Source organism: Fundulus heteroclitus, chromosome 10, assembly GCF_011125445.2.
Source record: "Fundulus heteroclitus isolate FHET01 chromosome 10, MU-UCD_Fhet_4.1, whole genome shotgun sequence".
Lineage (NCBI taxonomy): Eukaryota > Metazoa > Chordata > Actinopteri > Cyprinodontiformes > Fundulidae > Fundulus > Fundulus heteroclitus.
This window is the reverse complement of record NC_046370.1, coordinates 26,557,822-26,572,040: the sequence shown is the minus strand read 5'-3', so window position 1 is coordinate 26,572,040 and position 14,219 is coordinate 26,557,822. Positions and strand designations below refer to the sequence as shown.

General features: G+C 42.5%; 1 protein-coding gene across 2 annotated transcripts; it reads right to left on the bottom strand.

The window, feature by feature from the left end:
* Positions 1–492: 492 nt before the first annotated feature.
* noc3l (NOC3-like DNA replication regulator) lies at positions 493–13,625 on the bottom strand. Of its 2 annotated transcripts, none has more exons than XM_021323437.2 (21): positions 13,461–13,625; positions 9,658–9,862; positions 9,455–9,581; positions 9,224–9,378; positions 9,069–9,146; positions 8,615–8,745; positions 6,797–6,958; positions 6,581–6,674; positions 6,302–6,477; positions 4,605–4,733; positions 4,375–4,506; positions 4,083–4,163; positions 3,905–4,005; positions 3,757–3,829; positions 3,613–3,676; positions 3,016–3,087; positions 2,746–2,927; positions 2,505–2,633; positions 1,113–1,210; positions 905–989; positions 493–790 (listed from the first exon to the last, which is right to left on the bottom strand). In XM_021323437.2, the coding sequence occupies exons 1-21, from the start codon at positions 13,467–13,469 to the stop codon at positions 677–679; spliced, it is 2,397 nt and encodes a 798-aa protein (XP_021179112.2). In that variant the 5' UTR covers positions 13,470–13,625; the 3' UTR covers positions 493–676. The 2 variants fall into 2 exon arrangements, with proteins under 2 accessions (XP_021179112.2, XP_012731690.2); XM_012876236.3 differs by having other exon boundaries at positions 9,069–9,143.
* Positions 13,626–14,219: the final 594 nt, after the last annotated feature.

Here is a 14,219-nt window from a genome sequence, read left to right as displayed (position 1 = left end):
CAAGTTTAAATGATCTAATGGAATAGGATGGTTGCATTTAAAATAAGAACTCATCTCCATCTTATTTCCTGTGCAGTGTATCTAGTTATCTTATTTTAGGGGTAAAAATACTCATTCCACTGGCAGATCATCGTATGTACCTGCTCAAATCAAGGACAAACACACTCATTTTTAAGAAAACCGTACTTTCTTTTAGTCCCTTTTTGCAGTGTGCCAGGAGCTCTATAGATGCACCAAGTGTCTCTCATGGGAGCAGGGTCTGGTTAACCTTTCCTTCAGGAAACACGGATCAACTGGATGACGTACCACTCACAGTCCAGTTTGAAACATTAAGATGTTCTGGTTATCCAGAACTGCTGCTCTCATGATCTACAATCGCATGTTTAAAACAGTTTCTGGTTTATTTAGGAGCTGACCAACTTTACGAACTAAACTTTTTACCTTTGATAAAAATAAACTGCAGTCCCCAAACAAAGAATATTTTAAACTGGCAATGTTGCAAGGCTTTATTCTGAAAGCAGCTCCAGGTCTTACGCTTCTACGTCCCCCCCAACCTGAACATGTTCTAGACAAGAACAAATGTGTTTCTCCTCGCTGATGTCTCTCCTGTGTGACAGACAGAAATCTAGCTCTCTCTGCTGTTGGTCAGCAGCCAGCTGGAGCCTCGCCGTGACAGTCAGTGGTGTGTTGCAGTGAAGTCCAGGTGTGTGTCCTCGGCAGCACTCAGGATGCTCTCCACGCGTTTCTGCAGCTCGTCGTCCAGCAGCATCGCTCCATCTACAAACTGATCCTGGAGAGCAAGGAATGGAGCCCGGCATGAAGGTGAACACACACGTCAGCACATGGCATGAAGGACTGGCAATCAGAATGACAAAATGCATGAAGGTGAGCATGATGATCCCACCTTCTTCTTGGAGGCGGGCGAAGCCACGGGCGGGTTAAAGGTCATGTCTTTGACACTGTAGTCTTCAAAGAGCTCCAGTGGAGACCTGGACAGGTAAGGACATCTTCATTTAACACGGCTGCTGCTGAATGTAACTTTAACACGGCATCCAGCTCTGCATGTGGTTAAAATGGATTACCGTTCCTTTAAGAGGGTGTTTTATCTGTACCTGCGGCAGAGCTCCATACTCAGTGCTGCCGAGCCTTCGCTGGGAGCTCCACGACTCAGATGAGCTGCAAACTGCCGTACAACCGGGTGGAAATGCCTCTGAACACACAGCAACACAAACATGTCAGACGTGTGTCTTTAGGCCCCCTGCAGTGCGCTTTTATGACTGCATGTATGCATCCATCTCTCTCCCAGTATACAAACACTCTCACACACAAGGGCAATTTATCACCCTAACAGTTATGCTTCGATCTACAGAAGGAAGCCAGAGAACCCCACATGTTGGGATCTGAATCCAGGACCTTCTTTGCTGCTAGGTGTAAGAGCCAACAACTGCCCCACTTGGCTGAATCTGATCAAAGCTGAGATCAATTTATTTGTAGAGATTACTAATAATGAACAATTGACAGATTTTTGATTCTGATAGAATTATTTCTGCTGTTTACCAACTGCAGAAAGCCAGCGGGAGTTTGACAGCTATGCGCCGGGAAACAGGCGATCTGTCTCAGCATGGCGAGCCTCGACCGCCCGGTTAGCTGAAAGCCGTGTTCTGTCAGAACAGCAACGTATGTATACATTGCTTTAATGCGCATCTGCGTGCATATTAGAGATTCACCGATCCGATACCCGGATCAGATATCGGCACCGAGATTGACAAATTAGCTGGATCGGATATCAGATTAACAACGCCGATCCAGCATCAGAAAATAGAACCTGCCAGACACAAGTGACGTTTCAGGGATGTTGAGAGAAGAAGCCTCAATAAATGAAACAAAATTATGCAATATGAAATTGAAATTCAACTCTATTTATATAGCACCAATTCATGATACACGTCATCTCAAGGCATTTTACAAAGTCAAATTCAATCAAATCATACAGATTGGTCAAAACGTTTCCTATCAATTCAAGCTTTTAATAAAAACATTTAGCAGGAATTAGAATTTGATTAAATTTTCTTTTCATGTTTAAAATCTTTTTTACTGTTTTAGTGTTTTATATTGTTACTCGGAAATAATTTGGGGTAAACAGAAGTTAGGTGAATGCTGATCTGAAAGGTAAACTCAAACACCAGGATGTCATACGGCTGATAACACATAGCATATAGGTATCAGTATCAGGCTGGTACATATGTTTTAAATAAAAAAGGCATTTAAGTAGTTATTTTTAAAACCAGAACACCACTCTTTATTTTTGTCAATAGAATTTATCGTTAGGTTTCTCACTCAGGCTAGTAATAAATTACGTTTTCTGTTGCTACCATGGAAGTTTCATTCTGACCAGCGCTGTAATCAGGTTGTGGTTGATCAACTTTGTATGTAGCCGACTGGACTTACAGTTCCCCACCGTGGTGAATCATTTTAAGTCAGAGAGAGATGGTGTGTGTACGTACCTGGAGAGTGTGAAGCTCCCAGAGTGCAGTGTTCTGAGCGTTGCAGTGTTCAGGCTCGTCCAGCTCTGCCAGGTAGAAGCCACTGCCCTGAATCTCGTTGTCCAAAAGGATGTCGCATTTGGGGAATGACTATATAATGATGAGACAGACCAAAATCAACTGTGACAGAAAGGTTGGAGCTGAGCAGTCTTTTCGATTATTTAAAAAAATCCTCTGTATTTAGAAGGTTGACCAGACTCACATGCATGGTGGCTCGGTTTGCTGCAAGGATTCCAACGCTGGCATTGGGCAGGACGTGCAGGCTGAGCGTGCTCAGCCGCTTGAGGAAGGCCATGGCTCTCTGCAGGGTCACCTGCTTCCTGCGACGAGTCAACATGGCGTCCAGACACCGTAGCACAATGATGATGTCCTCATTGGGCGCCCCTGAGGTAGCCAGAGTGTGAAATTAAAGCCATTTGACTTGCAAGCCTCGTATTTGATTGGCAGCTTTATCAGAAAGCAGTGAACTCACCCGCGTGCAGCCGCATCAGAATTGTGTAAAGCTGAGAGTAGAAATTCAGAGGGTCGATGTTCAGGGCGTCACCTGGTACACAAAAACACAGTCTGAGCCTTGACAGTCACCTGAAACCAAGTTTGGAGCTGATCTAAAGCAGAAGACAAGTCAGAGCTGTAAAAGGGACACAAAGTGAGCATGAGACACACTGTCCTCTCTGAGCCACTGGCCCTCATCTTTACACATCACATCGTCCTCTAATACAGCAGACTGCTTTTGTTCAATTGGATAAGGGTCTAGTCATGTCATTCAGCAGCACCGTTAAACCATTACATGTCCTTTACAGTACAAATGGCTTTGTACTGTAAATCAGTACAAAGCCATTTGTACTTTACACATCACATCGTCCTCTAATACAGCAGACTGCTTTTGTTAAATTGGATAAGGGTCTAGTTATGTCATTCAGCAGAACCGTTAAACCATTACATGTCCTTTAGAGTACAAATGGCCTCGTTAGGGTGCAGAACCGCCTCATTTGACGGCAGACAGCCGTGAACTGGCCTTAGCAACGTCTGAAACCTTCAGTGGTGATCACTGACAGAACAACAATCTGACCTTGTCCAGACAGGATGGTGAAGACTGTCTGGATGCAGTGGAGGCTCTCCCGATTGGTCAGATCCTGCACAGGTCAAAGATCCAGCAGTCAATTAACAAAGATACAGACAACTGTTTAATGATGGCGTCGTGCTAGATACTTACTCCTGATTGGATGAGGTTCTGCAGCACATTCAGCAGGTCATCAAAGAACTCCAGGTTGATCAAATGGGCAAAACTGGAAGAAGGTGAAATTATGGTCATTCCTACAAAATGACTGTAACATCAATGCCATATGGAGAGCGTGTCATACTTGGCAAGCCCTTCCAGGACGGCAGGGAGGAGAACAGATTTCTGAGCTTTCTTCAGGATCCTGAAGTAGATCAGGAAGATGATGTTCAAAGTCTCAGTGTGCTGCGGAGGAAAAGGTGGATTTTAGCTTCCTTCTGTCTTCGGACCTTTCCAACTTTAATTCCTGAACAAAATCTCACCAGCTTAATCTTTTTATCTTTACTCTCTGATGCTTCGGCCTCCAGCAGCTCCTTTTCCAGCTTCTCCTCTGCCTTCTTCCACTGTACGGAGCACACACACACAGACACACACAAACACACACTTGTTTTACTACTGCCCTCTTGTGGATGAAGTATTTACCACAAGCACAACGTCTAGAACTTGTTGGATCTCTGTTTGTCAGAAAAACCTTACTCCATAGACACATTTGCTACAGATTAAAATGTAAAAAACAACAAGATTAAAACTGTCTGAATTGAGTGTTTTGTTTACCTTCCTCTGCATCCTGGACAGGTTCTTCTTCTTCTCTTTGTTTGTCATGAACTTCTTCTTTGGTGCCGTGGCCTCCAGGTCCTTCCTCATCTCCACCTCCTTGATCCTCAGACTGAGTAGAGTACGAAGCACCTGTTAAAGAGGTGGCCAAGGCACAAGAAGCTGTCAGTAAGCCCAACAGTCCTAAATATATGGATCCAGAAGAGGCTACGGTGTATTTGATTTGTTACCTCAGGTCTAACGCTGTAGTTGAGGCTCTTTATGAGACCAGAGATGACCCGCACTGTGGCCAGCGATGCCCCGCCCACTCTGTCATCATGGAAGAGCTTTCTGAATGCATCGCAGCACATATCCGACACCTGCAGCAAGTTTAAATCAATGAATGCATTTAAACATACCAGATTTACCAGAAAAGACCAACTGAGTTTTTTATATTTTCTGTCTAGTTAGTTAAAGGTAGAGTGGACGATTTTTCAGAAAAATGTACCATATTTTTTTAACTCGCTTAAAATCCTTAGATCTTCTAAAAAAATTGATGGTGGACATATATATATATATAAATAAAGTTGCGCTTACTGACTGATTTTATGTGGAACAATGCGCTCATAAATCTGTTAAAGTGTAAGTACGACTTTAGTAAGCAACGAAGCCGCTCCGCTCAATGAATATTGGGAGCATTACGGTACACTGTGTCACTACCTGGTCAGCCCCCTGAGAAGTCTGCAAGACTGCCTGACTGTAATGTCTAAACTAGAAGTGCATTCATGTAAAGGCCTCCACATGCTCGGCCGTAGTTCACTCCGCATGTACTCTAGGAGCACAAGTACGTGTCAGACTAACGAGCTAGACACACTGAGCTGCTCCAAGCAGGGGGTTGCAAGGACAGACACAGCATCACAGTCCCCTCTCTGTTCTCCCTGACAGGTGGGAGCCTGCTGGGAAAGAAACTCTAGGCTCTATGTGCTCAGCTAGCTAATCACACATTTTACCATTTGTTCCGCCACTTCATCCCACTGGCAGAAAGTGTGGGAATTGTAGGAATTTACCGCAAGAAATAACAATAGCAACAGTACGCTGGACTATGAAGGGTAAAACGTCCACGTAGAGTCAGAGTGGAGTCCACCAAGCTCACAGTAAGAGGACAGTACACCTGAGTATGTGGGAGTCTTTAGGCAGCCTGGAGAACGCACTAGCAACAATAATAGCAACAGCAACAATAAACCTAGTAAGTTAATTATATATTAAGTTATGTTTATTTTGGCCATATGTTAGAAACAGAGCAGTGTAGTCCATCTACTCTGTCCTCCAGACAGAGACAGACAGAGAGCGGTGGACATGGAGGGGTGGAGTGATGTTACACACTTGGGAAGAATATTTAGCGCGCCTTATAATCCAGTGTGCCTTATATGTGGACAAAGACACACAGACACGTTAATTCACTGCGGGCCTTATAATCTAGTGCACCTCATGGTCAGAGTAAGCGAGAAACACCCAAGTCCCTTTTTTAATAACTGCGCATGGTAAGACCATTTTACCTGCTCTTCCACTCCTCGGGGGAATCGCGTAAAAAATCTCCCAAATCCACTCTGGTCTTTTTCTTTCTACTGAGGGCTTCCTCTTCTTCTAATAAACTTGTCAGACACTTTGTTTCTTGCAACTCTACCATTTTCACAGTATACGGTGAGAGCAGCGGAGCAACAATGAACGGCTGAAACCGAAGCTAACCGGATTCATAAATACTAGAAGTGCGCAGCAAGAGGAACCTAACAAGGAACATGGCCGTTACTAGAGCGCATCACAATGATTGGCATGTGGGACCACCAATGGATAAGGCAATACCCCGGAAATCAAAGCTGAAAAAAGACCATCTACTATACCATTAATCTACCTGAGGAGATCTACTCTATACTTAGCCAGGATGTCTCACCTTCTTCAGGGGGTCGTTCATCAGAGGAACCAGGGTGACTATGATGTTGTTGTGGAAGTTGAAGTGTGGCATGGTGAGCAGCAGCTCACACAGGCAGCGGACAGAGACTTCAGCCAGACCGCGGTATGACTGGACGCTCACCGCCTGGCTGCGCTTCCTCTTCTTCTGCTTCCAGTCTGGGGATGAAGACAGGCTCTAAGTCTCTGTGTGTGTGTGTGTGTGTGTGTGTGTGTGTGTGTGTGTGTGTGTGTAGAGCAGGTGTGTGTTGCCATAATGTACCTTTGATGGTCTGTTCCAGGTCCTCCAGAAAGAACTTGTACTGACTCACAATACTTTCCTCAAACTCTCTAAGCTGCTGCGTCTCTTTCTTCACCTGCAGGACCACCAAAACACGCTGGCTGTTAGAACATCCTCAAAAACAGTCAGAAACCACACACACACACACACACACACACACACACACACACACACACACACACACTGTGCTCGGGTGACCTTGGTGTTCTTCTCTGCAGCGGTCAGAGGTCGTATCCTGTAGGTGGGGGCGATGTCTTTAAAGACCTCCGTGAGAGAGACCATCACCATCTTCCTCACCGAGACCGCCACGCAGGGGTCAGCCTCCATCATCATCCCCCGCATCTCCTTCACACGCTTCATCTGCAGCAGATACCACCATCATTAGATCATCATAAGAGCCGCCGTTACCCTGATGTTCATCATCCCATAAAGCCCGTCCACACTGAGATGTGTTACTGTTCTTACTGATATTGTTTGCTGCACCGACTGACTCTAGCAGTCCCACATCAGCAAATGAGCAGTAAATCTGACGGAGGTTTTCTGTGGAAACAGCTTTCAATGCATCGCAAGCTAGAACTAGCTTACCATCTTGTGATCCCATTACCTTGTTTTTGTGCTATTGCTCCACATTTCAGTGAAATATTTTCAAGGTGGGAGGTTTTCTCTAAAACTGTTGATCACTCCATTCTGTTAGAGCGCCTGGTAAACTGGGTCGGCCTTTCTGGTACAGCTCTCTAATGGTTTAAATCCTACTTAAAGGACAAGGACTTTTTTGTATCAGTAGGTAACTTTACATCAAAAACGACAAAAATTCCATGTGGGGTTCCCCAAGGGTCCATCCTGGGTCCCCTCTTCTTCAATATCTACATGCTCCCTCTAGCTCAAATAATAAAAAACAACAACATCAGCTACCATAACTATGCAGACGACACACAGCTCTACATCACCATGTCACCAGGAGACTATGAACCAGTTCAGGCACTGAGTAAATGCCTAGAAGAAATCAATGCATGGATGTGCCAAAATTTTCTTCAATAGAATAAAAACAAAACTGAAGTAATAATCTTTGGACCAATAGAGGAAAGATCAAAAGTTAGCACACAGCTTCAGTCGCTTCAGCTAGGAACATCACCCCAGTTCTAAAGTCCTTACACTGGCTCCCTGTATCTCAGAGAATAGAGTTTAAAATACTTCTGTTAGTCTATAAATCCCTGAATGGCTTAGCACCTAAATACATCACAGACTTGTTATCAGTGTATAAACCATCCAGACCATAAGGTCTTCTGGCTCCAGCCTACTCTGCATACCTAGAACCAGAACCAAACAAGGAGAAGCAGCATTTAGTTCCTATGCTCCACTGATCTGGAACTAACTTCCAGAAAACTGTAAAAGTGCAGAAAGCCTGAGTTCTTTTAAATCAAGATGAAAAACACATTTGTTTAGGATTGACTTTGACTGTTAATGTATTAGTTTGTAGTCCATTTGTCTTATACTGTATCTCGACCTGCTGCTATTATTCCAATGAAACGTCCTTGCCTCTGTAATATTTTCCCCGTGTCAGTAATGTTTTATTTTTCATGTACAGCACTGTGAATCTGTGCTTTATAAATAAACTTGCCTACCTGCCTACAGAGCGGCATTCACTAAAACCTTTTTCCCAATGACTCCCGACCATCGCCGATCCTTCTGGTAACATTGTGATCAACGGCGTAATTAGCTTTGCCTTCTCTGAGCTCTGACAAACTTCTGCATAACCGGGACAAGTTAGACCAGCTGTTTTACTTCCACATCTGGGTGGAACCTTGTAACATGTTACTTCAGGTTTGTCATGATTTAATAAATGTACCTTAACTTGAAAACTGAATATGGTGTGGCTTTATTAAAATAATAGAGTTTTGATGTTTGTTAATTGAGTCACAATCAACCATGGCTGATTTTTGTCCCATCCTTGCCTCATCATCATCATCATCATCATCATCATCATCATGTTGAATTTAGAGCGGCAGCTCCACTTACGTTGTTTAGTGGATCTGAAATGATGGCTGAAGCCAGGGTGGCGATGCGTTGCTTCTTCATGTTTAATGTGTTAACTCTGAACTGTTCCCTCTCCTCCGGAGTCATTTCCACGTAGCTCGATGACGCGCCCTCTGCACAGGAGGAAACACGACAGGCACAGACACTCTGAAACCCAGTGGGCTAAAACTCCAGTCAGGCTGCAGCTCTCCTTGAAGCTCTGGTCTAACCAATAACCTTCTGACTGTAGGATATTTTCTACAAATCCACTTTGACAGAACTTCAGTCTACGTCAGGTAAGCTACTGACTACTGTTGCAGTATCTTCATCACAGAACCTTAATATAATCACGTCATTACCCTGTCATTACATGTTTGCTGTAATAACTGTGTCATTATTTAAGTTTGAAATTCTGCAGGAAAAGAATCTGACAGACCAGCAGGCTTTTTTTTCCTACCGTCTTCCTCAGGCTCTGCCGTCTCTGCAGGTTCCTCCTCCTCTTCCTCTTCTTCTTCCTTTCGAGGCTGTTTAGCTGCTTGCGACAAACAGAGCCGGAGTGTTCAGAGGTGATCGCAGCATTCAGTGTTTCAATGTAAGAAATGCAGACGCTACCTCTCTCTACGCTGCGTGGGATCACACCACTTTTGTCTTTAAATGGAAGCAGATGGATCACCTCCTTCTCCTCCATCCTTGCCATTTTCCTTGGGACCTTCTCGTAGCCGCGCACCACGTCGGCGCCCCTCTTCTTGCCGCTGTGCACCGAGCCGCTGGGAGGAAAGAGACATGCCTCAGTCGCTGTCAGCTCAGTCAGTCACGAGGATGACAGGTGTGTGCTTGCGTTACCAGGACGACAGGTCTCTGGTGATGAAGGATGCTTTTCGGGCCATGGCCGTCATCTGCTGTAGGTCTTCTTCATCCAGCATGTCCGTGGGCAGACTCTCCAGGAACTCCTCCTCCTCCTCCTCTTCCTCTGTCACACAGGTGAGAGCAGGTTAAGTGATGGGCTCACCCACCGCTGCGTGTGTGCAACCTTCATTGTGTCTCACCTGGTCTCTTCCTGTACGTCTCCAGGGGGCGTGGTATCTGTAGGGTGGCGCCCTTCATGGCCTGCCGCAGCCTCTTCTGCTCCTTGCGTTGCTTCTTGGCGACATTCTCCTGCTTCAGCTGACGGTTCTTCAGCTTGTTCTCCAGCTTCATGCCGCTAGTCTTCAGCAGGCGGCGGAACGTTGGCCGGCGCTTCTTTGAGCGGAGCTGTGGGGAAACGAGACATTCCATTTCATCCAAGGAGCTAATGCTTAACGGGTTTATTGTGAACCTGTCCACTAGGGCTGTGCATAAAAATCGATATAAAGATTAATATCGATATTTTTAAAAACGATTTAATATCGATATTCTGGCTTTCAATATCGATATACCTCCCAACCTCTAGGGGGCGTTTTTTTTTTTTTTTTTTTTTTTTTTTTTTTCCCCCAGTGTCCTGTCCAGCAATATGGCAATAGGAATTGATGTCTCAATGCCAGATAGAGCTCGACAGATTTTGCTTTTACAAGTGGAGCAAACGGCTTTCGCCATAGTGCTCCACTTGATTTATGCTTGTAAATAGCTTTATTATGATTCCTGCAAGGAGAATTTCAAATTATATGGACATGACAATGGGAGAGTAAAGGAAGAACAAAAAGTGAAAGAAGAAAAAAAAGAGTAGAGGTGAAAGAAAGAGCAGATAAAAGGGAGAGAATGATAAAACCTTCTTTGTCTGCTCCATCACCTGGAAAGAGACACAAAAAGAACAGCACAACCAACAGACATAAAGCAACAGATACACTCTAACACCTAGATGCCATTGCTAAATCATATATATTATTATGTAAGCTGACATGTGTAATGTGATATTTGAAAAAAGAAAGTGAAAGAACATAAATAAATAAATAAATAAATTACAAGATTACTGTATATAAGTGAACACTTTATACCTGGGACCCAGCACCTGTGGGAGATGTGAAAGTGCACTAGTTTAGGTGAACATTATCCAGAAATAGCTTGATAGTGATTGTGGAGAACCGAAGACCCTAGGGGGCGTTATTACAGCGCAACCATTACAGTTCACAGCGAAGGAGAGCGAGTGAGACGAATTTGTGGAACGGCCGACAGGATTTTAGAAGCTCCTTTGACCCTAAAATCAGATGTTTGGGCACATTTTTGGTTTCTGTGACACGTTAAATGCATTGAAGCAAATGCACTTTATTTTCCTGTTAATATGTCTGTGATCAGTAAATGGAACATAAACATAATATTTGGCTGATTTTGGTGATTGAATCACTGAACATTAATTCAAAGTAATAAATATCGATATTGGAATCAAATCAAGCTGAGCTATGTATTGAGAATCGTATCGTATCGGCTCATCCTAGATGATACCCAGCCCTACTGTCCACCATGTCATTTTATACCATTTGTTTTTGCCTAGATCAACTTTACTTATTGGCGGATTATTTTGTGTGTTTTCTAAAAAAAAAAAAATGAAAAAACTGACTTAGTTATTTAACGAAGGTGACGATATTGAAGTCTGTTTAACATTTTGCACTGAGAGGACTTAGTTATTAAATGAAGAAATTGAAAAAAAATGAAACCTGTCTAATATTGTGTACAGTGCTCACTGTAAATGTTGACCAACTTAAATATATTTGGGCTGATTTGTACATTTTCTCAGAAAATTGTAATTGCATTATTGAACACTTAAATATATTTTGAATACAAGAAAGCCAGTTGTTTTTGTTAATAGGGTACATTTAGGGTTGGTTGATATAGCTTAAAAGTAAAATATCACATCTTTTTTTTTACTGAATCCAATTAATTGATTTTCTTCCCTTTTGTTTCATAAAAACAATTTACTGAAATTATATTTGAAATTTCACTTTTATTTTGATCTCATCTGAGAGTTGACCTGTATCCTACTTGTAATAGTGTTACTTATTACTAGCTTTAAACCGTGCGTATTAAATAAGACGGCAGGCTCCGCTATAGTAAATAATGAAAATATAACAGAATGTTTGCTGATAGTTGTATTACACATCTAAGATCACCCTTCCCTTCACTTGTCTTACTTCACACCAACTTAAAAAAAATAAGTAAATGAAGAAATTAAAGTGCCTCGTCTTAGGGTAAAAATCTTTCCTCTTTGCAGTATTTTGACAATATATTTTCTTAAATAGATTTTGAACACTGCTAGCCATCACTAAAATGATTTCCACTTTTTAGGACTGATATAGTGCAAAGTTTCATGGAAGCCCAGTAGAGTGTATTGGCCAAAAAAACAAAACAAAACAATTTTCCTAAACTAACTCTTCAGGAATTCAAATTAATCGATAAAATTGATTTATCGCCCAGCCCTACGTACAATATATATTTGTTCTTCCCAAGCAAACTGGAAGAGTCTGTAGACAAGCCAACCAATTTTCATATTTTTTATAGATAATCTGAATCGATACAAAAATAATTCAAACAATGATTTCATTTATTAAGGGAAGATAATCCCTAACTGGTTGTCCCACCCTGGGAAGCAGAAATTTCCACCAAATATTTATGACAACTAACTTTTACATGCACGTGGAGGAAATGTGGCCCAGCTTTGTTTGTAGAACTGTTTTAATCGTCAATTACCTTAATACAGTGCTTTTTAGACATATTTACCACTGAAAGAGCTTTCAGCTGCTCTCACAAACACATGCATATATTCATACAGCAGTACACAGGTCGGTGGGAAACCTCAGGTTAAGGAGGGTTTAGGTTTAAGCCTGAATCTAAGCTGCAAAGTAATGCACATAAAGACAGCTAGAGTATCCTTTATGGAGAAGTAAATTAACTAAAAATCAAATTACACATCTAACTAGAAACGAGTCTGGCTCCACGAAGAGCAGAACGCTGCATAATAAACACAATGACTTAAAACCACTCAATTCAGAGGGTGTTCATTCTAGATTTTACTTTAGTGTTTTAGCAATGTGTAAATCTGTATAAAAATAAAAAAGTACATTTTTAATGATGAATATTATTTTAGTATTAGCAATGTAGTAAGTGTTGCAGGCTGGTAAAGTACCTCATGTTGCACATGTCTGATCTGAGCTGTACCATGACACTGTGGTGTTTACAAGGAAGATTATCGTCCTGCAAGAACCTGAACCCGTGAATATTGTTGATTTTCTTTGCATCAGGGTATGATGTGTTTTTCTTTCACGTATTTAGCCAACTCCATGTTGTCAGGCAGATTTCTATTTAAATGACTTCTTGATTCTACGGGTCTGAGTAATAAAGCATGTCTATGTAGATAGTGCAACAGGAACACAGCATATATTATTTCATCATTTAACAAGCGGAGTCTATGAGTTTATCACAAGTGGTTTAGATGGCTTTATCCCGTTTTTAAATGAGATCCTCCTTCAAAACGTGCTTTTCGTGCTTCCTCTCGCTATCTGTGCCTGATGGTTTGTATGATAGAGAAGCAAAACATCAGACATCTAAGGCTGGTGTTTCGGCGCTGTGTGGGTTTCTGATGCAGGAAGCTGAGCGAACCGCCAGTGAGCATTGAAAGAGTCGATGTTCTCTGAAAGGGATTTGAACCTCTGCCTAAAGTAAAGACACGGGGCGGTGATCCTAGGAGACCTTCTGGTACCAGAACCACCACCGCCTAATCAATCTAAGGCGCCAGACTCTTTAGCTAACCCCGAGCTAAAGTTTAAACTCAGAGCTTTCTGCCTGCATTCTGTTCTCGGCCTGTTCTGAACCAAACTGTCTGAAACTCGTTCCACCAGAACCGGAACCAGCATGTGTCCGCAATGCTAAGAGGTGCTCTCACCGGGCCCATGGTGGCAGGAGGTCTCCGCAGCTACCCTCTTCTCTTCGGCTGGTTCTGATGAACAATCTGTTTGTGGAGTGGACCAAAGTTTGAGAAGAAAACCGAAACAACACGTGTGTACGAGCGTCTTGACACAAACTGGGACACCGCCTGACCCAGGAAACAGCCAAACAAGTGTTCACCGAGGACAACTGCGCCACCCTGTGGCCGGAGGACCGCAGAGAGCGGGAGAAAACAACATCTAAACAGAGGTGGATATTATTTTAACTGAAAATCTGGCGAAGGAAGTAAACAAAAGTTTCACAAAAGACATTAGAAAAGTTTAAAACCAAACAAACGACTGAAATGATGGTTAACAGCATACATAAGCAGGATTCAGTTAAAAAAGATGCTTTTCCCAGAGGTAGGTAGAGTAGTCAAAAATTGTACTCAAGACTAGCACTACTTCAACATATTTTAACTCAAGTAAAAGTAAAAAGTACAGTGCAGTAAAACTACTCCTAAAAGTAAATTTTGTTCAAAAAGTTACTCAAGTAAATGTAACTGAGTAAATGTAACTAGTTACTACCCACCTCTGCTTTTTCCTATTGTAGCTTCACTTCTTTGGGCCCTTGTTAAATACAGAACAGAATTAAAAATTATCCTTTTTACATAAAACTTCCTAATAATTAAGATCCATCCTCAAAGCACGTTGCTCTCAGACTGCAGGTCTGCTGGTGGTTCCTAAAGTGTCGAAAAGTACAATGGGAGACAGATCTA

Bases quoted from the DNA above. Each gene is read 5' to 3' on its own strand.
- noc3l (XM_021323437.2), bottom strand. The intron at 9,147-9,223 runs GTAGCGTCTGCA...GTTTGTCGCAAG, and splicing joins CCCACGCAGCGTAGAGAGAG to CAGCTAAACAGCCTCGAAAG. The intron at 4,164-4,374 runs GTAAACAAAACA...TGCTCCGTACAG, and splicing joins TGTCCAGGATGCAGAGGAAG to TGGAAGAAGGCAGAGGAGAA.